The 23,655-nt window shown below is 43.2% G+C and overlaps 1 protein-coding gene across 5 annotated transcripts in view; it reads left to right on the forward strand.

The window, feature by feature from the left end:
- FHL2 (four and a half LIM domains 2) overlaps nt 1-23,655 on the forward strand; it is a 79,707-nt gene that overhangs the window by 31,431 nt on the left and 24,621 nt on the right. Inside the window, exons 1-2 of one of the 5 annotated variants that reach the window (XM_019525309.1) lie at nt 2,694-2,894; nt 20,852-21,031. In XM_019525309.1, the coding sequence (XP_019380854.1) occupies nt 20,876-21,031 (156 nt within the window). In that variant the 5' untranslated portion in view covers nt 2,694-2,894; nt 20,852-20,875. Of the gene's footprint in view, nt 1-2,693; nt 2,895-20,851; nt 21,032-23,655 lie in introns of those variants that run through there. The other 4 variants (XM_019525305.1, XM_019525306.1, XM_019525307.1 and 1 more) reach the window with 4 other exon arrangements.

The following is a 23,655-nucleotide window of genomic DNA, read 5'->3' on the forward strand; positions in this document are numbered from 1 at the left end:
CATCAGGAGGCGCTACTTCACGGTCAGGGCGGCTAGGGTCTGGAACCAGCTTCCAAGGGAGGTGGTGCAGGCTCCCACCCTGGGGGTTTTTAAGAGGAGGTTGGATGACCACCTTACTGGGGTCGTTTGACCCCAGTACTCTTTCCTGCCATGGCAGGGGGTCGGACTAGATGATCTGCTCAGGTCCCTTCTGACCCTAGAAACTATGAAACCATGAAATTTATAGTTAAAGTTGCAAAATGGCTCCAAAAATATTCTTGAAGTGGCCTGCAATGTCCTAACTACCAAGGGTATTATTTTGTGGTTTTGTAATTTACATTATAGCAAGGTCTGAATAATAACAATAAACAAGAAAGAATGATACAAGAATATAGCTGAAAAACTAGTTTTGTGGAAGGAAAATAATAAGAAATTGTCCTTTGAAGAGGAATGTTTGGGGTTTTTCCAGTGGTTTTGGTAGTGGTAGAGGGGAAAGACATGTGTTTTTGCCTCATCACTGACTTGCATCAAAAAAAGATGAGGTAACCAGTGATCGTTTGCGTCCCTCAATCACATGTTTAAACAAAAAGTCCCCAAAATCATGGGGTATAATCTGATAGAGGTTCTTCTCTCAAAACCTGCAGGGATCTCATTACACTCTTGGTCTTTACATCTTATTACATGTCCTTTTCTTCCTAAGGACAGCACATGACCCCAAATACTTAATTAAATAGTTCAACGACAGCCAGTATATGCTGTAATTTAACATTTTAAACAACATTATATTACAGTGCAGCAGGTCAGAAACTCACCCAAAAGATTGCTGTCACTGCTTTTGCCATGAATGGATTAGGAGAACTAGCAAAATGAAAATAGGGCAGGGGTAGGATAGTGAAAGAGAATGAGAGAACCACTAAAATGCTAAGATTAGAGAGAATGGAAATAATGTGACTCAGATAACCAAAATCTGGCCACTTTCAAGTCCATCTTTTTACTCGGGTATTTGACAATGGAAACTGAGGAAAATTGTTCAACAGGGAGGGAGATTTATGGTGAGTTATGGTAAGATGTTTCAGTTAAGATAAAATTAATAACAAATCCTTTTCACCCCAGCAGTACTTTTCTTTTGTTGATCTCAAATCACTTTACAGAAGAGGTCAGTATCATTAACCCCATTTTTACAGAAGCAGAGAAGGTAAAGTAACTAGTTCAAGGTCCCCCAGAAGGTTAGTGTCAGAACTGAGAGCAGAGGCCTGATCATCAGGGTCTTAGAGCAGTACTCTATCCAGTAGACTACTGTGCTTTCAGGGTGGTTAGGAAATCCAAAGTTTGAGAACTAATAACCATCTCAGCCTTCCTATGAATCAAAATTAATGCCATTTGGACAGTGGGTTATTCCCAATTAAAGAGCTATGAAAGGCCCAGTACTTTCATTTTATATAATGGGGTTTTGCCTGCATCAGCACCACAAGATCAGGATCTAGGTAGGTTTTGCTTAAGGAAGATGTATACTAATACATTTTATTCTAGTTCCTGTGCTGAGTGCTGGGCAAGATCAGGACAGGGATGGGCCTACAGTAATAGTTATGAAAGAGGGTTTCGCATTTGAGTAGTCTGAAGACATATACATGCATGCACACAAGCCAAAGCTCTTCAAGAAGAGCATGCTGAATTGCTTTTCACCATTATATATGCTATGCATATACAAAGCCTGTAGAGCTACCAAGAATATCTATCAGCAGCAGGTTTGCAGATTTTATGTTCATCCTGGCAGATTTTCTTTAAGTTGAAAGAAAATCATCAACTTATGCTTCTTCGCAAATGTCTGTCATTAATGAAATATTAGCAGCTAGAACTACCCCAACTAGTGGAGAGGAAACACATCCAATATACTTGAAGCCACATTCCTCTCTTCTCATGAGATTTCTGAGGACCCCTGCTATTTTTATTAACAGAATGTGTTTCTGCAAGAATGGATGAAATATGAAACGAGACTTTACAACAGAGAAATTAGTTCCTGGTTAGATAGGAATGAATGGTTCCCCCTTAATTTAATGTGTGCCAGTAGGGAGGGTTCTGTTGCTTGGTCTTGAGTCTGCATTGAGACAGTTCCTTTACCTTCTAAAGACATCAAGGACTTTGTGTTTCTCTAGCTTTACCTGCTTTTTGCACACTAGAGGGGGGAAATGAAAAGATACACACATTCAGAATACACACCCAGATGCACCCACACACTTGCTCATCATAAAACCATGCACTTTATATATACATCAAGTCACTACAAAGAGACAGCTTGTTTTACTCGTCTCCAGACAATGGAATGATTTACAATTGGCAAAATAGCCAGTGTGGACCGATTCTCATACTAAATCTAGCCAAGTTCTTTATTTTCTCAGCCAGGTGAAGAGATTTAGAAGTGTTTGTGCCTGAATTGGTGTAAGCTTTCCTTCTGTAAACTGAGATCACGCAAATTTAACAAAGCTACATTATTAATAAGCAACGGGGGTTAGAAAAACAAATGTGTGTGGGGAGGGTAAAGACTCTTAGTCTAGGATGGGGTCCAATGAAGACTATGTTTAGAAGGGGAAAAAATCTACACCCTTGGAAGAGAGAAAGTGTTGAATGCCAGCTGCACAGAGCCGAAAAGAATGAGTGTCTCTGATGCTTTTGTCTCCTTATATGGTAAAATGATACAGAGGGGTTTCACTAGGCTGTGAAGGCAGCAGCCTGTTTCCACACAACACTGACGGCAGAACAGAAATCAGAAGAGCTGCCCTTCACAGGCAGGAGAAGTCCCTGGCTAGCAGTACAGCTCTACTCTTCAAGCAGGCCGTTGTGCTCTTTACATATTTGTTAATGGATGTGACTCCCTGTCTCTGGTCCAGGGAGTAACATTAACTGCCCGCTACTGCTCTGTAAGTAGATACCCCCTTTTTTTTCCCAGTACCATTCAGTATACCTTAGAAGGTATTGCTTTAAATAACAAAGGGTATAGAATGAGAGAGGTTGAATCCAAGAAGGGTTTATTGTTACTGGGGGCAGATAACAAGGGGAGAGCTAATTCCCCTCTCTCTTGAACATACAATGAGGATGAAGAAGGGTTTATATCACAAGAAATCTTTCTGCAGGTCCATCTATAAGCAAATTCACAGAAAGGTGATGAGGCATTTGATTTATTTGTATTTTGACTACTCTGTACTACTGTCTTGTATGTTTTGGCTAATTTACTGGAGAGGTTGTAAAAAGTAGGAGCTCAAGGTTTTAGTTTTTCACTCCTCTGGGCACACTTCCTGCTCCCTAGCTCAACAAAAGAGATTTTTTTGTGCTATAGCAGCAGCAGATGCACATGAAACAAAGGTAGCCTTGCTTGTTTGCTGTCATGCACTAGGGACAAACTGTACACAGGAAAAGGGAAGCCTTTGAAGCACATTTATTCTTATTTTCAGAGATTAAAATGGAATGCTGGTCTCAATAAATAGCTCTGAATTCTTCCTTACTCTGCCTGAGAGGGACAGTGTGTATGTGTGCACTCACATGAAAACACAATCATATAGGTGCTTAATCTATGGCATATATCATTCATGGTTCTGCATGCATAGCAGAGCAGAAAAGATTTTACTTAATACTTTTTTTCCTTTAATTACTGTAATACACTTTTTTTTCTACAGCGAGATAATGGTTTGGTTTAAATATAGTTCCCTAGGTACCTGCACATTTCTCTGTATGAACCTTGTTGTACAGAGACACAAGCCTGTAGTAAAAATATATGTAAGTCATTTCACTGTTCTTATTGTTGCTATTCATTTAACAACTACTGTCTAGAGGTATATTAAAGATCTGATTTATTACTAGATCCAAGTTGAATAGTTATAACATTTATTTATTATTTATAATGGTAATGTGACACATTTATAGCCAAATTCTTCCCTTGCTTATGCATATGAAGCTTTTACTGCCTTCTGTGGAGCTGGCTTAGGCATTCAGAAGAAGAAACCTTATTGCATCTAATTGTTAGGGAATTCTATAATTAAAGTTACAGTTCAGTTTCTATTATGATCCTTTATTTTTATTTGTTCACAGATAAAGAAGCTTTCTCTTTTCAGGCTGTTTTCTCTATTTTTTCTCAGCCAAATAGTACATTTTTAATCAATGAAAGACTGAGGAAAATTGCTTCAGGGACTTGGATTTGAAAAACTGAAAAAAACCCCTAAAAATTATTGTCAGTTTCTCGTCCCCAGGTAGACAGCTTAAAAAGGCTGAGCTTTGAAAGCTTCTCTGTAAACTGAGTTCATTTTAGAATTCACGTTTGAAACAACAATTAGCAGGATGCCAAAATTAAGAAAAAGAAAGATCACTTCTGAGGAGATATAATGCAGGAAGAAATGATAGAACACCATCCAAGATCTGCCAATAATCCCATGATAATTATATTATTTGTACTAAAGTTCTTAGTAGTACAACAGCTGACAATGCTAATATTTATTTTATCATTAGGCTTCAGAATCAATGCCCTGGAATTGGGTAACTAGGATGATTCAGAGAAGTTGTTGCTGAAATATCCTATCTTACTGGTATTTTACTTTAGGTTTTAACAACCATAGGTCTATAACATTATATATATTGTATATATATCATCCTATATATATCATCACCTCAAAATCATGCAGAAAGTAATGTGGTCAGCAGAAAGTATGTGTTTTGTTTTGTAACTACTCCTATTTATTTTAGTAAATTAGTTATTATTCATTACTCAGTAGCACTATGGTGTACCAGACACTTATTTGACATGCTGAAACACCACTCCTCACAGAAGAGTTTACAGCTATGATTCTTTGTTAGGATCCCAGACACAAACAGATCCTCTCTTCCTGACTTTCTAGGTTCCTAACTAGCATGCTGTGGTTTTTAAGAAATAACATGAAGCCCAGCCTTCTTCCTTGAAATTAGCATAAATGTCCTTCCTGCCAACACAGACAGGTGCAGCAACACAGGCAGTGCTGCTGGAACAGTCTGACGGGCAAAGTAGTGCATGCCTATACCACCCACTGTTGTGCCATGCCAAGGAAAACCACCCAGATGCAAGACCTGCACACCTGCTGCTGTTCTGGGCCTGCCAGATCCCAGAAATGAAGCAATGGGTCCATGGGTGAATTCAGTTTTTTGGAAAGGGTGGTGCGGGAGCAGCAATCTGCACTGCCTCTTAGAGCATCCCCTCTGTTGCCACAGAAGCAGCAGTGGGAACTTTTTTAAGTTCCTCAAACAGGTAACACTCTTCTCTCCCCACTCCCTTCCCCTCTGTGCTCAGTGGCAGGTGCCCTCCCTTCCCAATCCACCCCCTACCCAGTACTGCCACTGTCCCCAGCTGAGCCCGGGGCAGGGGCACTCCAGAGCCACTCCCACCCCACTGCAGGCAAGCTGCATTGGGAAGCTAGACTTGGCTAGAGATAAGAGACAGTGAGCAGATTCCCTTTCCTGCAACAGCTCTCATTCTAACAGGGAACACCATGGGGACTGGACAGAGTGGGGGAACCCACCTGCTGCCGCCACTGTCTCTGGTTAAGTCTAGCTCTGGGGGAGCCTGGTTGGATTGGGCAGGAGCAGGGAGTGGGGTGAGAGTGGGAGGGGAGGGCATCTGCTGCTCTTGAGCTCTCTGCCCATCCCTGCCTTTCCCCCCACCCCTACCCCAGGCAGCCAAAGATAGCAGCAGTGGTGGATAAGGGAGTGGGGAGGAGTGGAGGATAGGGGAGATGCCATTGAACATGGAGGGGTGGAAGGGATGCTTCTCCTGCAGAAAAGGCCAGGGGTAGGGGGAAGAGGGGAGGGGGGAAGAAGGTGTGTCCATGCCACAGCATCCCTCCTGGATCCACCCCTGACTGTGTCTGTCATAAAGCAGGCCTGAGTGTGCACCAATAAGCATGCCCAAGTCAGAGCTTCAAACTTCAAAGCCTGATTGAAGACTGTATACATTCTAGCATTACTAAACAAAGAAAGTTTCTTTTTCTGCAAATGAGTCATAAATACCTCCTGGCTGCTGATGCTTGTTGTTCATACTTTGTACCTTTAATGGCTGTTGCTGGCCAACTCAGTGCCACCCCTTCCTGGCCTCCACAGGCTGGGTGCTTAGACCCAACAGGCCCAGGCTTAGAGCAGGCCTGAGCCTCTTCCATCTTCAGACAATGGCTGAAGGTTATAAAGATGGTCAACAGGCCCCTTTTCTCCCTCCCCCGCTGGCATCCCGAATCAAAGAGAGCTCAGTCCTCAAGGATTAGGAACGTGATTATTTACATTTTTAGATGGATTAATTTTACTTGTGCAGTGTTAACGCTGCATTTACATAAACACAGTTATTTGCAATGCAGATTCATCCATGTGAGGGTAGGAGACAGCAGAATAATGACAGTCTCCACAGAATAAAGCTCAGGTACATTATTAACATCCACAGAGATGTTAAACTTTCAGAAATATTAATTAGCCACATGTAGAAGATGAGGCTTGATTAAGAACTGCTGCAGGTTTCCTTTAAAGCTAAATAGTTAAATACTCATATTGGAAAAATAAAAAGCTATGATTCTCATTCATTGTTAATTTGCATATCCCCCTAGACTTGATATGATGTTTTATAACCTAGTACTGATTGTGGTGTTAAGTAACAGTACATACATTCAAAAACTGTAAGAGCAGTTTAAGTGGCTGTAACAATGAAATAACCTTAATCTCTTCATTGCAGAGTTTGTATGTGTAAGCTTGAAACCTTAACACTTCATCAACATGAAGACAACAAGCCTTTGGGTGGCTCATTCATTTGTAGTTCAGCTTGTCAAGAACACTTCATAGCAGAAGCAGAGATGCACAGATTTTGTAAGAGATCTAAAAGAGTGATTACTCTTTAGCTATTACAAGAACTATACAGCTCTACCCAAGATAACATAACACTGTCCTGCAGTTATCTTTTGCAGTTTCCTAGAGAGTTCTTTTGTATTAAGTCAGAGTCCTCTGAGTTCAGGAACCTCATTCCTTCACGTGGCTTTTCCTCTGAACCTTGGCATCTAAGTCTCCCCTTGTTGTGCAGGCAAAATCTTTCTTTTCTTCATTTAAAAAGAAAGCCTCTGCTATGGAAGATGGCACCTCTGTTCCTCTCCCCTGTCCAAGCTCCCTTTGTCTGAGTCACTTTCTGTTCACTCCCAAATCTTTCAGGCCTCTTCTCCACTATACTGTCTGCCACCAGGTCAAGCAGTGGACAGCAGCCACCAGAGAAGCCACCAGAGCCCATCATATTTGCGCAGCTACTGGCTTATCCACTACAGCAGCTGTGCCAGCAAAGTGCACGCCAGAATGGCAAGAGCTACTTAAGGGACTGCTGTAGCTGCAAAATGGGCAAGTGTACACTTACCAGCTGCCAGGGAAAGGGTTGTAGGGGACTCGTTTTACAGAGAAGTGAGAGTCTGCCACCATAAAGATGGGGTTCCAGCACCCTAGAACAACTTTGAGTGTTGATGCATTCGTTTTTTTTGGCAGCAGAATTCAAATAGACCAGGCCTTAAATTTTCTGGATTTTAAGACCAAACTGTGTATCTCTTATCTCTGCTGTCTTGTTTCTGCTTTCTGACCCCCTTCACTGTCCTCTCCTCCCCCTGCCCCCAAGAAGCTACAGTAAAACTGGTTTCATTCAAGCTGTAGTCTTCCATTTGACCATAAGCAATCAAGATGTTGCAGCCCTCCATTCTCCCTGATCTGCTCTGGAAGTCTAGATAGCAGTTGGTGGATTCCACAGATATTCAGGCATTCACTGATACAGCAAAATAACCAGAATTCATAAAAAATGTACATAATGCTGTGCTTGCTGATTCCCAGATTATCACGAGAGTTGTGTAAGCCAGTGGTCTCCAAACTTTTTTGATCGTACACCCCATCAGTAAAAAATTTTTGAGCATGCACCCCCAATATATGTATATTTATTTATTTGTAAATTATATACATGTACTACTCGTGTACCATACATGACACTGACCATCTGACATACGGATCGAGTGAGGGCACCAGTGTCAATCCGTATATTAAATATTAGTAAAACTTAATTTCTTTCTTTATTTTTTAGATAAAAAATAAATATAAATAGAAGTTCTAATATTTTCTTCCTGCACCCCAGTGGATCGTCTTGTGCACCCCACTTTGGAGACCACTGGTGTAAGCAACTTAGGTAGCCAGGGCCATTGTGAACTCATTAAAAAATATCAAATTGAGAAACCCAGATGGACTTTTCTGTAGGACAGGTTGAGTAATAATGTGCATCTCCTCCATGCCTGCTTCTTAGTATGCCTCTATTCTTCTCTGGAAAGGATGAGCTAGGAAGTATGTAAGAAACTGTTCTGCTCCTAGTTCATGGACTGTGTTATGGGAACCATGGGAAAAGCTAGAATTCTCAGTGTGTGGTACCACATGGCATTCTCTTGGTGTCTGGTTATAACCTTGAATCTGTTTGCTTGGGGACTATACTGGTTGTCTGCATAACAATAAAATAAATCAATCTATTTCTCAAGGAACATACATCTGTTGGTAAGGGTGTAATTAAATCTGTAACCATTCATTTCTTTGTTTGTGTGGTACCACTGCCTGGTACGGCCAAGAGATGATGATGGATTTTATTCATTTTGTACCATTTGTTTTCTTTTTTCCCCTTGATTTTCTGTTTAAATGTATCCTTAATATATACAGGTTTCTAAATTTAAGTTGCTGAGAAGTTGATATCCTCACCTTAGATAAACTGCAGCCTTATTTATGCTGTGGGGAAAGCATCAGGAGGCATTAAATAAGGGCATCATCCTAGACCCTTTAACTTACCTGTGAATTTTCTTGCCACTGTAAAATTAAGTTTCATAATCAGAGTTATGTAAATAGGTTTCTTTTGCAGTGGTAGAAATATATGTAAATCTGCACATAATCTAGTCATTCTTGTAACAAATCTCAGTTAATTATATTGTAAATTGTGCTGGATACGGTGTTGAACTGGCTGTGTTTAGATCGTCTGTGGCTTCTATCCTTATAAGTTTCCCTGGTGCTTACTGAACAACTTTTGGATGATTTTGAATTGGAGCAGAAACTTGTTGGTTGCCAAACAAAACAAACCACACACAAACCATAACTAGAGTGTCCAGTTACTCCTACTATAATCTGTGCTTCTGTAGCCAGATACAACAGAAACCTTCCCACACAAGGGATACTTTCTTTTTTTTCTTCCTAGAAATGCACTGAAATAATATTATATAGTAGCCTCTCCAGTTACTAGTAAACGGACTATGCAACCCCAATATGAACCTGATTACTAGGTATCTTATGTTCCTTTGCACGTGGTGATACACATAGTCTTCCTAGAAAACTAATTTAAAAACCTTGAGAACAGAAATCAGAATGTTTTATCCTTCACAAAAATTGTGGTGGGGCAAGTAAGATGGTGAGGAACAACTAGAAAGAAGCCATTCTTGACTTAGATGTTTATCTGAAGATGACGTGTAAAGCAAGATATATATTTTAAAATGGCTTGAGCCCTTTATTTTTTATCATGTATATGGAAGACCCAATAGAGTTTTCTTAAAGAAGTTTCTTTACTTTTTTTTTTTAAAATGTAGCACCATCAAGAAAGGTCAAATCTGCAAAGAATTTCTGGAAGGTTTTAAGAATGTTTATTGTGAGATTCAGCACCTTGAGAAGAAAGTAAGAAACAAACCTGAAATTAAAAGAATTCATCTTGGATATTAACATTTTCCTTTCAAGCTCCCAACCTGGATATAACCATGGGGCATGAGGTCAGCTGAATATAACCATGCAGTATGGACAGGGTCAGCAGCCCTGACACCTGAGCCTATTCTTATGACATCTTAAAGGTGTACTATTGAATTCCCTCATTAAGCCTTTAGGTCCAGCTCTTAATAAGATTGTAGTAGAGGGAGACTTCCCCTCTCTTAAGAAACGATAAAAAAGACAAAGGGGGACAACATGCCCCATGAAAAGGACAGAGACCAACCAAGACAATGGTTACACATTCCTGCTATACTTACAGGATTAGTACGAGCACTTGGATACAAGGCACTAAGGTTTCCAACAACCTCTTTCTTTTACTAGTCATACTTTCCGACACAGGAAGTGAAATAGAAGACAGAACTTCTGCCCACCCTACCCTGGGAGCTCCCATGTCAGGGACTTTCATAAAGAGAGTATGTCTGTCCTTAGTACAAGGGTTTGATATCTAGAATATCCTGAAAAACGACTTTTTTTCCTCTTCTTAATCAAAAAAGGCACTTTTACAGAGGAGGAATACACTAGCAGCCAGAGTGAAACACTGTTTGTGCAGCAGGTGGAGAGCACGTAATAGTATCTCCCATAGAGTGCAGTGTTCTAGGCACTGTCCCTCCCATGCAGAGCCTCCTCACAGTGTTTCTGCTAGACACTTCTGGTTGTCATGCCACAACCTCAAACCTGGTGCCTTGGCCTGATCAGCACAGCTACGCATCTCAGGCTGCCTTCCTGCAGCTGCTCACCCAGGCTGATCAAAGCTGCCTACTCACTGGTACCAGAGTGGTTGGCCGAGGTCAGCTTATCCTCCAGTTCTTCCCATATAAACCCCTGACCTGGAACAGGAAGTGGCAGGACAGTAGGATTCAACCTGATCTCACTGACTTGGCTGACCCCTCCAGGTTGTGTTCTAACTCTAGACTCTACCTGATTTCCTGGCTTTTCAACCCAGGTTGCTCTCTGATTCTGCTCCGTGCCTGAACCCCTGGCTTCCTGACTCAGATTGCCCTTGTAATCTGCTTGTTACTCCCAACCCCAGTTGGCACCTCAATTCCCCAAGTGTCCCCAGACCTGGCTGATCATGTGACAGTTTGCCCAGACCACCCATTTCGTGAAGGAGGTACAGCATGGAACCCAATCCCCTAGTGGTGCCCTTGGACCTGACCAACTTGGATGCCACAACTTGGGGAGATCTGCAAGCCAAGCAAGACTGGCTGAATCAGCTTGCCTTGACCCATCAAGTATTTGAAACCTAGGTGCAGCAGTTGCTGGCTGAGAACCAATCCCTCCAGTCCCAGGTGGCATACTACCAGGAGAACAGCCAGCACTGGTATGAAGAGGCACATCACCTTCACAATAAATTTGCTGTGCTCCAGGCTCATTTCATAGGGCCCTGTGCACCCCTCCTACTATTCAAAAGGTACAATGAGGACTGGCATCACTTCAGGGAGTTCCTTTGCCAATGCTGCCTTTAATTCCTATCCCAATACAGAACCTATTCCAGGAATCAGTTGAAGGTGAGCCTTGTCTATGATCTGCAAACCCCTTGGACTTCATCATAGAACTGCTAGTCTTTTAAAAATTTCTGTACAGTCGTGACCACAATGGATCAACTCACAAAAATGGCCCACTTTTTTCCCATGCTGAGGAAAAAGTGGAGGCCTTCCCTCAGTGTAACGTACAGCCTGGCTGTGGTTGGACTATGTGGTATACCTCCACAGTTTCCCACATTGCATCATATCAGATCATGTGGCCCAATTCATCTCTCAGTTCTGGTGTAAAGTCCTGCACCTACCATCTTGCATCAGCCTACCATCCCCAGACAAATGGGCTGAGGGACCAATCTGGTCTTAGAACAATACCTTTGCTGTTGCCCTATTTTTCAGCAAGACGCTTGGTCTCTTAACACTTTCAGAATTCTCTTAAAAGAACTTGGAACATGGCTCAACCAGGCAAAGCCCTTTCTTTGCTAATTATGGGTTCCACCCCCAGTTTCATCCCACTTTACCCACAAACTCTGACAACCCCATGGCAAGAGAATTTTATGTCATATTTCAAAAAGTCCAGGGGCTATCAAAGCAACACCTGAAAAGGGCAAAAAGGCCTAAGAGCAGAAAGCAAACCAGCACCGCCAGCCAGGGCCGGCCTACTCTGTGGAGCAGAAAATGTGGCTGTTGACTGAACACCTCCATACAGACTGGACTTCACAGAAACTGAATTAGCACTTCCTCAACCCCTTCTTCCACATAACCCAACAAGCAAACCTGGTAGCCTTTGAATTACAACTCCCCAAGACACTGAAGTTCTACCCAGTAATTCACGTGTCATTATTCAAGCTCGTTCATAAAGAATTATTTCCCACACTGTACCCAGCCTCCACCACCCCCAGTAACAATCCAGGACAGGAGGAATTATATAGTCTACATGACCTTCTCAGTCTGGGTTACTCTCTGATTCTGTTCTCTTCCTGGTCCCTCAGCTTCCTGGCTTTCTGACCTGGCTTGTCTGCTCATCGTTTCTGACCTTAGTTGGCACCTTGATCCTTAAGTGGCCCCAGACATAGCTGCTCATGTCCGAGAGTGAGACTGGCTCTTACATGCTAAGTGTGGTAGCACCAGAGTTGCTGGTGCAGGGAAATCAAGCAGGAAAGGACACTTCCACCCTCTCCCCACATATGGAAGGGCACAGTTTAGCCCAAAGTCGTTTAACTCTTCTGATGCTCTTGTTAGATTCAGTGGGAAACTATAGGGCACTGATTGTCACATGGGAAAAGAATCCTATTAAAATGACACTACAGGACAGTGGAAGCAGGAACAGGTAACTGCTGTAAATTCCACAGAATTAATTAATTGCAAACATGCACATCCATCCAAGACATGGATTTTAGTGTAGGACTGTGTCAGTGTGTGTAGAGAATGGAGATTTTTTTTGGTAAGATGTATGGCATGATGTGCTTAATGTAACCACATTTGAGCTGTTCATGATTGCAGATTTGAAGACCAGACTAACTCTCCTGGTAGGGCCACCCAGCTGATACAGAAAGCCCTAGAACCAGGCTGAATGAAGTAATACTACTATTAGTCCCATGAAAACCCAGAAAATACAGAAATACAGATCTTCTGCTAGTACAAATCTGCCTGGTCTGATATATATTTGACTCCTGGTCAAAGGAGTCTTCCTGAGAATTAGGCATGGCAAAGCAGCCCTTGCCATGCCATAGGCAGTCAGAACTCCAAGCCATGTAGGTTCTTATCTCCTGTTACCCATCATTTTGTCATCTGTATAGAAACTCCCCCCCTGAGTTTTGTACTGTAAATATACATCATATTAGTTCCTCTCACTGCACTGCAGGTGGATTCCCATTTATCCTGGGCACTTTTTTCCATGCTAATGCTTATGGACAAAAGGATATTTAATCTCTCCTTCAAGTAAAATAAAAATAAATTACATTAGCTGGTTGCCTGCATGGCATTATGGCCTTGACTGGAAACATTATTAGAACTTGGAAGGGTTGCTTGGGGTTGCTGCAACAAGATGATACATAATGATTGTAGCAATAACTGCTAAGTTACAGGAAAATAAACATCTCTTGCCAGTAAGAGTCACAGCGCAAACCATTAGTTCAAAACTACAAAGGACAACATAAATCTTCACACTTTAGCCTTCAGAAAATTAACATAAATTGTTTCCAAATGCTGTAGACCTGCATGGCTTACGTCAGTGGAGCTGCCAGACACAAATCTTTCTTTCTTGAGTTAAAGAAAAATAAACAGAGTGAAACAATTCTAGGTACACACACGTCCCATCCAAAGGCATGTCCGTTGTAAGTGTGTGCTTCCTCATAGGCATGCGTCTGAGGACCACTTAATTTCTGTGCAGCTGGCTGTTAGCGTAATTTACAGATTGAGGGTGAAATCCTGGCCCCTATGAAGAAAATGGCCCCTATGAAAAAAACTCCCATTGACTCTAGGGAGGCTAAGATTTTGTTTCATACCTGTGTGCACCACTTCAGCAAGAGTTAGCAGCTTTTGTTCTTCAGATATAATTGGACTCCTGCCTTTTATGGTAAGGACATTTCCCCTGCTGCCTTCCATCAGTATTCTTTTTTTTTTTGAGGGAGTTTCAATGTGGTGGTGTAATTTTTAGTAACTACTTATATTCAGATGAACTTGTTAGAGGCAAAATGGAAAGGAAGCAAATTTTGAAGCTAATTTAGTGGACCATCCTTTGATGGTTTTGTGTAATCACTTCCCTGCGGGCAAGAGAAGGGCAGAAATTGCGGCTACATTCTGGACATGCTGCACTGACTATCTTTTTTCCAGGTGGAAAAGGAAAAAGGTGGTCTGAGAATTTCTATTCTCTTTTGAAGCATGATGTGATATTTGACCTATTGTAAATGTGAAGTTCTTATAATGGGATGAACAATTTCTGGTTTACTACTAGGATAAGGAAGAGACTAATTTTTATTGATTGTAAACATTGTTATTACAATTACCATTGAGATAGTAAGTGAACAATAATGTGTCAGTGAACGTACATTCAGTGATGAGATGGAAAGAGTGAGAGCTAGATAAACAGTGAAGCAATTTCATTAACTTACTTCAAAGTGGTCTCAGCCCACCCACAGCGTAGGGCCTCTTCACCAGCATAAACTCAGTCCACAGGCTAAGCTTGAGAGTATTATTTTTCATTGCAAACAAACAGTTTCCTTTGCATTACTACCCTATCACTGGATAGGCCCATACTTTTAATTTTTCCTTTAATAGGAAAAGCTGCAAATAATTTTGTAATGCCACCAAGTAAAAATGGGATCTACATAAATTATCTTTCCCGAGCTTGAACCCAAACCTTGGCTTTGCAAGATTCTGGAGCTGCACTTTGTGTCTCTGGTACTTGGTAATCCTAAGGAAACTGTTCACTGTTTTATAGCCCTCATCTGTGCTAGAATTCTGAGGGCTATGAGAAACTAATAGGTAAAAGGGTAAAACTCTACGAACTTCTGTCTCAAATTCATGTATCTGGATATAGGTTTTGCACAGCTCCAGTCTGATTCTCTGCATTCATCAGTTTTGTGTTGGTGTAATTCCATTAATTTCAGTGCAATGATTCCCTATTTACATGGGTGTAAATGTGAAGAGAATCAGCACAAGGAAAGACAAAAATGTTCAGCCCTCCTTTTCTCTACTATCTTAACTCCCCACTGTACTTAAGGTAGTAATTGAGGCCTTGTGACCGTTTATCAGAGAGGTCCTATTTCCTTCAAGAAGGCTGCATCCTTCACAGATGTATCCACTCCAGTTGTCTTTTGAAACAAGAGGTCCTCTCTCTTCTGCAAAGGCAAAACAGCTGATCTGGTGCTCCTTACTGGTTCATGGCTGTAAGCCTATTCTAAACAAAAACCTTCTTCCAGGTGTAGTCTTCCATTTCTTCTGCCATGGGTCTGTAAAAGTCTTTAGGAGTTAACGCATTGTTAATCTGTTTGCATTCATAAAGACGTCCACATAGCAATTTACAACAGACAGTTCAGTAGATCAGAAACAGCATAAACAACCCTTTGTATCCACCAAAACAAACTTTTCCCCTTCAATCCCCTTTAAGATTTTCCCCACCAGAAGTAAAACTTGGAATCTCACAGCAAACCCCCAAAGTGGCTCTTGCAGACTATATGAATTGTGGAGGGAAATGAACTCCAGCCTCATGGGGCCACTGCCAAAAATACCCTATGATCAGCCTCCTTTTGTTTAAAGCAGAAGCCTCCAAGTTTGAGAACCTCAGCTGACTGCTGCTGCTTGGGTGTACACATGAAAGAGAGAAGGCCACTGTTGTTATTAGGACCCAAACCATTTAGGGCTTTACAGGTCAAATCCAGTTTAATTTTCACTCCAGAACAATTGATAAACACTGCAGATTAAGAAGCATGGGGGTAATGTGCAACTGTGCTTTGCACTAACTCATTTCTGTATGGTGTTAAAGTGTGGTCACCCTGCAATAATTAAAGGTCAAAGCAGGAAAGAGGATGATGCCCATTGAGAAGCTCATATGCTCAGACCTCTGGCCCAGAGTAACATACAAAGCATTCTCATCAGCTGGTGTTACTGCAGGTCCAGAAGGTGCTGGACATCCAACAAGAACCCTTGGTTGTGAACTTGAGTAATAAAGAGTGAATGCTTCTTGTTCAACAAGCTGATATGATCTCTACAATCACAGATAAATCGTTCAGCTAGATAAGATAAGAAGAGATAGGGCTGGCTGATTAAAGCTACAGATCAAAGACTCTGCAGCTCAGACTACTTTGCCAATCCTTTTTACATCCTTTTAGGAGAGGAGACTGGAGAGGAGGCTGAAGCAACCCCATGGCTCAGGGCTAGTGAGTAGTTGCTCAATACTGTGGGATCTGCCAGGAGGAAATGAAGAAAAGGGAAGAGAAGTGTAGCCTAAACAGGTGTGTGCCAGTTATAGCCTTTCAAATTTACAATTGGGTACAGATCGGGACTCGCTAACAAAGTAGCTGAGTTCTTGTCCAAGTGCAAAGGTCTGGACACTGCCCAGAACATGGAGAAACAACCTGTAGGTGAAGAGCGAGAATGAGGTAAAGGTGGCAACACAGTCTTGAATATGCCACAAGGTGATGTAAATGGGGGGATGTGTGATACTGGGCAATGCCAGACATCCTGATACTGGCATGGGAGAACCCTGGGAGGCATGCTTGACTGCTTGAGAAGAGCAACCATAAGCCCAGTAAGGGCAAGAGATGGATGTTCCCTACCTGCAGGAGCAGTGATGCCAGCAATGGAGCAGCATGTACAGCAGCAGCCCCATTTCAAAAATTCGTGCTTGATGTGGATTGGTGCACACATCATGGCTGACATCATAAGCCTGTGCCCTGGTCAGGTGAGCAGGAAAGAACGGGGCAACACAGAAGTAGCTTCAGGGGCTCTGCAGCAGCGAGACTTCAGCTACCATCAGGCAAGCAGGAGATGGGACTGACTTCAGCCACCTGGTTAGCTCCAACTCCCAGGAGAGGGGCAGCAGGAGCAAGCTATGGGAGAGGCTCTGCATGGACCCCTATACACAGACCCACAGGAAAAGAAGGTGCATGTGAGTCAGAAGGCATGAGTGACTCGGAGACCTAGGCACTTAGAAGACACCATTTCTTTTCTGTTGCTTGAAGTTAAGTTGGAAATTGCACAAGTACCCAGAGCAGGGAGAGGGTGGACCTACTAATCAACTGGTACTCCCAATCAGTTACTGCTACAGGCAGTATTGATTTAGAAGTATATGAATTCATCAAGGGTTGAAGAATTGATTTATTTATATGTTGAGAAAGTTAATGAATTCCCATGACAGGTGTGCATGGGGTGATGTCTCTATGAATTAATGATCATTTTCGTGAACCTGTAGTTGTGATACCAAAGAAGGCACTTGGTGCATATGTGACAAGCATGGTCACCTAAGCTGCTCCAGGAGTCAGCTAGTGGCCCAGATCCTGTGCATCAAGGACTCCTGGCTAGAACTACAATCTGATGCCCAGTTGGCATATGGAAGAGGTGAAAGGGGAGGAGGACCCAAAGAACACTCGCCATACCAGTGTCTTACGAGGATTGTTTCTGACACTTCAGGACCCTCCCTCTAATTGTAAAGATCAAGGTATGGCAGGTGAGTTGAGGGGTATACCCCATAAGCAGAGCTCTCCAAGACTAAATCTGCATGGCCATAGGTGGTGTTCCACCAGAGACAGGACCTCCAGAGTGTGGCAGCACAGCCTATTTTGGCATAACCACTTACACAAGTACACATGCAATTAACATGCACAATAAACTCTGACGCATATTGCTCCAGAATTTATTCATGCATAGCACATGCAACCCAGTCGGAGCAGCACAGGTTGGCAGAGTCCCAAGGGTCAGCCTGCCAGGCCAGGGAGGCTCCAACTGGGCTCCATGTGCTACAGCTTGGCTGGCTGAGGCAGAAGGGTCCTTCAGCACAAGGGCTGCATACCGGCTAGCCCTGCACTGAAACACCCTGTGCTTCAGTCAACTGGGGAAGCAAGCACCCTGTGCTCCAGCCAACTGGGGAAGCGTCTACACATGTGCTGCTGCACATGAAAAAAACTGCGTAGCAGGGTTTTACTTGTACTTACAAGTACTACCCTGCTGTGGTGTCTATTAGTTTCATGCACCCTAACGGGTGCATGTGTAGATGCCAAGATATTTATTGCATAGTTAATTAGTCAACTGTGCAGTAAATGTCTCATGTAGATGCACCTAAAATGTATTCCATGTAATGGCTCACCATTGAGTGAAAAAGAGTTGGTGCTGGGAGGGAATGAGCACAATAGGCCCTATCATATGTCTTGTTCAGATGAGCTGCACTAACTTACCCTTGTGATCAGCATCTTGGCCTTCTGGTTAAAATCAAGCATTTTTGGCACCAAGGGAAAGGTGTCAGGGCTGGCTCTGGCTCTCCCAGTGCTGGCTTGATATTCTAGTACCTTCAGGCTTGGTGCCAGTTCCCTGTGATGGGAACACCTGCCCATTTTTTTAAAGGCCAAAAAAAGGAAGGTTCCCATCAGTAAGTTTGTCCAATATGGGCCATGTGTTTTATAATCACGTTTAGTGTTGGCTGCATTTCAGTTCTATAGTTGGTTTTTCTTACTGAGCACACGTTGCTCTTGGCAGCAGTTTAATGACAGAAACTGAATTTAGTGAGATTTCCTTGTATATGAATGTAAGATGAGGAGCTTTTCCCTCTATGCTGATTGGGGAAAAAACCCTCATTTTGTATTCAAGTAAATATGGTAGTTGTGGAAATCATGGCCACAGGAGAAGCAGATAGCATAACCAAGTTCAAAAAGGGAGTAGACAGATTTATGGATGATAGAAGTATTAATAGCTGTTGAACAGGACAGTTAGTGATGTTTCCTATGGCAGCTCTAAACCAATAACAGTGAATCCCAGGGTGGGTAATGAATAGGGGACAGATCACTACAGATCTGTCCAGTTCAGTGCTCTTTCTCTAGCATCCACTTCTGCCACTGTCAAGGCAGGATACTGGGCTTCACAGTATACTTACATTATAGATTTCATAGATTTCATAGACACTAGGGCTAGAAGGGACCTCACAAGATCATTGGGTCCAGCCCCCTGCCCAAAGGGTTGGAAGTCAGCAGGGGTCAAATGATCCCTATGCCACCTATGATCTTTATACCTCTCTTTACAATAAGGATATAAAACAACAACATTCAACAAAGTCTCTACCATAACCAGGCCTAAACCAAAATGACTGGTGATTAAGGCTAGGGCCCATTTAAAAAGCTTGGGCCTGAATTGATTCAATCTTTGCAGGTTAGTTTAACCTGGCTAGGCTAAGACAGTTTGTAACTGTACGGACATCCCCTCTGGACTGAAGAAATGCAGACACATGCCTGCAGTGGCTCAGGCTAGAAGCCAGGGGGTGCTAAAGCAGCCCTTCCTTCCACAGTGCTGAGCTGAGGGGTGGGGGCGTGGCCAGGCCCTGGTAGGATGCTTTGGTTAGGGAGGGGTCCCCACCCCTCATTGTTGATAACAGAGCACTTAGTTACACAGCAGGGAGTTACACAGGGAATGCTAATATTTATCAGCCCATCAAAGAAATCAACAGCCTTCAAGCTTTTCTTAAACAACTTTTTCCAGGGAAGGAAGGGAGGGACATTACCAGCTACCTGCTAATTAGCTCCAAAAAGCCCTAAGCCAACACTGTCCTATCTGCCTTTATCCTATCTCCCACAGCACATACTGTAGCCAGCATGTGGTATGCTAGCTAATGCTGAGAGGTGTCTGTGTAAGGCAGAGGGAAGGGGGAAATCCCTGCTTGAGAAGGGAGTGGTGGTGGTAGTGGGGGAGCAGGAGGAATCCAGGCAGATGCCACTATACGTGCAGCCTCTGCCAGAGCTGCAGCCAGGGAGCAGTGGGGTGGGCCCCTCCCAAAGTTGCAAAACATCTGGGATTCTGGAGGACTCTGATTTAACTTAAACCAGGAAGGGGTCTGCATAAACTGGTTTGATCCAAATCAGTTAAGTCTGATACTACATTCAACTAGGTTTATCTCAAACCAGTTTCAGCCATTTTCAAACTGGTTTATGTGTTGTGAACATTTGTTCTGTTACAGGTTTAAACCAATTTCTGATCATTTAAATTGGTTTATGTGTAATGTCTGTCCCTAGCCTAAGAGACCTGAGGACTATGTATCCTACTCAGATTGATTTTCTATTATCGTCTCTAGAGTCGCCTTCATAAAGGAGGACTAGAAAGTGAATTATAAGTGCAATTGTCAGAGTAAAAAATAAGTTTATTCTCAAAGAGCCTTGAAGTCTGATTTTAAGAGGAGTCTGAATCATTCTGTCCCACAGGAAAGCATTGATAGTCATCTCTCATAACAAACCAGCATCTCCTTGCTAGATCCCAGCATCCAGGAGAAACATAACTTAGGCTGCAGCCTGACAAGCATTCACAAAAACTATTGGCCACAACTTGAATAAAAAAGATCATGTGTTCCTCTCCACTGCCATTCCTGACTCAAATATTTCTATGCATGCAGAAAGCTCAATGATAAGATCCACAAAATAATTTGAAAATTCTTCACAGCAAGAAACATTCAACTCTGCTACTGGAAAAAAGGACTGGGAATAAAGCCAAATTGTTCACCGTGCAAGGCTATTCTGCAAAAACTGAAGAAAGTTTATGAAAGTAATGTTCTAAATGCCATCTTTGATGCAAACTCCCCCAGATTATTATATTATTTGTTATGATAATCCTTGCATTTTCTTCTGAAGCCCCTAGTACTAAACACTGTCAAAGACAAAGTGTTGGAGTAGGTGGCCACAGGTCTGGTTCAGCACAGCAGTTTATGTATTCCCATTTTCCCTCATATGTTAATTTAATAAATTAAAAGAAATGGTATTGAAATTGCTTGGCATTAAATTACTGAATAGAGGCAGTGCACTATATAGTAGGTCTGAAGTTGTTCCTTTATTGGAGTTCTGGATTCCAGTATTAATGTACTAATAAGACCTTATTCTGAATCTGCTGGTTTTCTTTTTCTATGATAGGCCACCAGGATTCCAGACATCAAAATGACTGAACGCTTTGACTGCCACTATTGCAAGGAGTCCCTTTTTGGCAAGAAGTACATACTGAAAGAGGAGAACCCATACTGTGTGAAATGTTATGAAAGCCTCTACTCCAACACTTGCGAGGAATGCAAGAAACCAATTGGCGCTGATTGCAAGGTACTCTGGACTCAGGTTTCATTGATATAACCTCTGTCAGAATGGACTGGATAAGTCAGCTCCTTGCATTAAATGCAGGTAGATTTTCATAGTGGCAGGGAAGAATCCTGAGGCAGCCCAACCTGTATACAGGTGCCCTTGTAGGTAGGGTTGAGCCCAGCTGGGGGAGAAGGGAACACTAGGGCTGTGTGAAATTTTGCCAGCCATTTCATTCTGACACTGTTTCAACCAATTTTGAGGTTGAAACAGCAAAATCGGAATGAAACAAAGGCCGTCAAAATAGCCTCGAAACAAAATGAGGCTAGTCAAAATGTTTCAAAAGTTGAAACGTTTTGACCATAGGCTGGGGATGGGAAGTTAGTCCAGCTGGGCTGACTTCCCATCCCCAGCACAAGATCCAGCAGGAGGCACTGATGTAGCATGGGTGACCAAGAAGCAGCCCACCTGGGCTGCCTCCCACCCCTGGTGCAATGTAGCACGGGAAACCGGGAAGCAGCCGAGCTGGGCTGCCTCCTGCCCTGGCACGATGTAGCCCAGCTGGGCTGCCTTCCTCCCCAGTGCCATGTACGACAGGGGATGGGAAAGCAGCCCAGCCGGGCTGCTTCCTACCCCTGACGCAATCTAGCCCTGGGGATGGGATGTCAGCCCAGCTGAGATGATTTCTCATCCCCTGCAAAACTCAAAACAGCTTCAAAGTAGCCTTTCTGTTTCAACAGAACAGAGCAGCTGTTTTGACTTCAAATGAAATTCAAGATGAAACACTGTTCCGTTGAACCACTGAAACTAAAGGCAAAATGGAACGGTGCCATTTCACACAGCCCTAGGGAACATACTGTGGGTGAGGGCAAGACCTATGAGGGTACCCTGCCAAAGGAAGCAAGGAAATGGTAGCTTGGGACCATTGCTCCTCCTGCTTTCCTTACATCTACAGTCACTGACTAAACACATGCTCTCCCCAGGTATTTACAGAATGGCCTTTGTGTGAAAAGTGTCTGCCCCATAACATAGTATTAATCAGTTAATTAATTGATAGAGAATTTAAGCTTCTTCTGGTAGATCAGTGGGAACTGAGGGTACTCACCATCCCTTGGTAAGTGCTTTGGCCCAGAATTTTGATACTGCCCATTCCTCTTTGGCCCTTGTTAGGGCCTTGTTACCTGGTAATTTTGGGTGCCTCATGGAACTGTTAACACCTGGATTGTCTGTGTAGTAACACCTGAAACTAGTTTTAAGCACTTGTTAGGTGGCTTAAAGTTATGCCACTCCAGGGCAGGATTCTCTCTGATCCATGTTACGCAGCTCATGTCATATTAATGGGTAGCCACTCTAGGCTACACTTTAGCATAAACACCCCCGCCTCCCCTGCTGGCCCAGATTGAACCCACTGCTCCCTCACCCTCTGCAGTACTCTAGATCTCTACCCGTCCCCCACACTTACTTGTAGCTGCCCATGCTGTCTGTCCCATAGCTCAGTCCCTATTTTAGGCCTAAGCCAAATTAGGTTCCAAAAACTGTATACCTAGCTCCCCTGGAAGTGTCAATCCAGTAGAGATTTTCAGAGCAAGCCTAACCAACAGGATTGGATCCCTCACAAAATGCAGTTGTAATCACTTTCTTTCAAAACACAATTGCCAGGAGACAGGGGAAGTGGGTAGAGTGGAATTGTGTCCAACTTTTATATAGAATAGCGCCATTGTTGGAGCACCAACTTATGAGGTGAGAGACTTGGGTTTAGTTTCTTCCTCAGCCTGAAAAGGTTCAAACTAGCATCTCACATCTTCACAGTAGGGGATGGTCCTGCTTTGAGCAGGGTGTTGTACTAGATGACGTCCTGAGGTCCCTCCTAACCCTTATTTTCTACAGTTCTATGATCTTACACAATAATGCCCAAACCACTATGTTATATGTGAGAACAGGTAACTGAATTCTCCAACCTTCTTGTTAATGCTGCACCAAGAGGTAGTAAGGAAAGCAAAAGTCATGGTGCCAGAGAGAGAGAAAAAGAGAATGAGTTTGACTTTCCAGTTTAATGATTAAGTCACACAGCAAGGAGGTGTTCTGGCCCCTGTTCCTACATTTTATCCCATGACTGCTTAATATACACTATAGAAATGGATTCCCAGAACAGGGACCAAAACCTAAGACTCCTCCTTCTCAGTTGAGTGCCCTAGTCACAAGGCTACAGAACCATACTATGCTGAATTATTTTGGGAGGAGGGCCCCTTATCACTTTGTGGCAAGCTGTCAAGGGCCGCATGGGTAGTCCCGCCCCTTGACAGGTGCCCCGCCCCCTGGTCACCATCTTGGGACCAATGTCCCAGGGCCAGCACTGGTGGGGCCCAGAGCAGGGCACAGACTGGCAGGGGTCTGTGGAGCTGGACTGGGCTGCACCAGCAGAGAGAGGGGGAAGCTGGCTTGGCTCCACAGAGAACCTGCTGGCCGAGACCCTGTACCTCTGCTGCCCTGCTGTGGGCCCTGCTGGCACTGGCCCTGGGACATGGGTGCAGGACCTGCTCCTGCACCCGCTCACTCCCAGTGTACCCCCATCCCCGTGGTACAGGTGGGGGGTAGCATGCAGCCCCAACCCCCTGCTCACCAGCAGGGAAGGAGCTGGTGCTGAGCAC

The sequence above is a fragment of the Gavialis gangeticus genome, unplaced genomic scaffold (genome assembly GCF_001723915.1).
Source record: "Gavialis gangeticus isolate Ggan-Ray unplaced genomic scaffold, GavGan_comp1, whole genome shotgun sequence".
NCBI lineage: Eukaryota > Metazoa > Chordata > Crocodylia > Gavialidae > Gavialis > Gavialis gangeticus.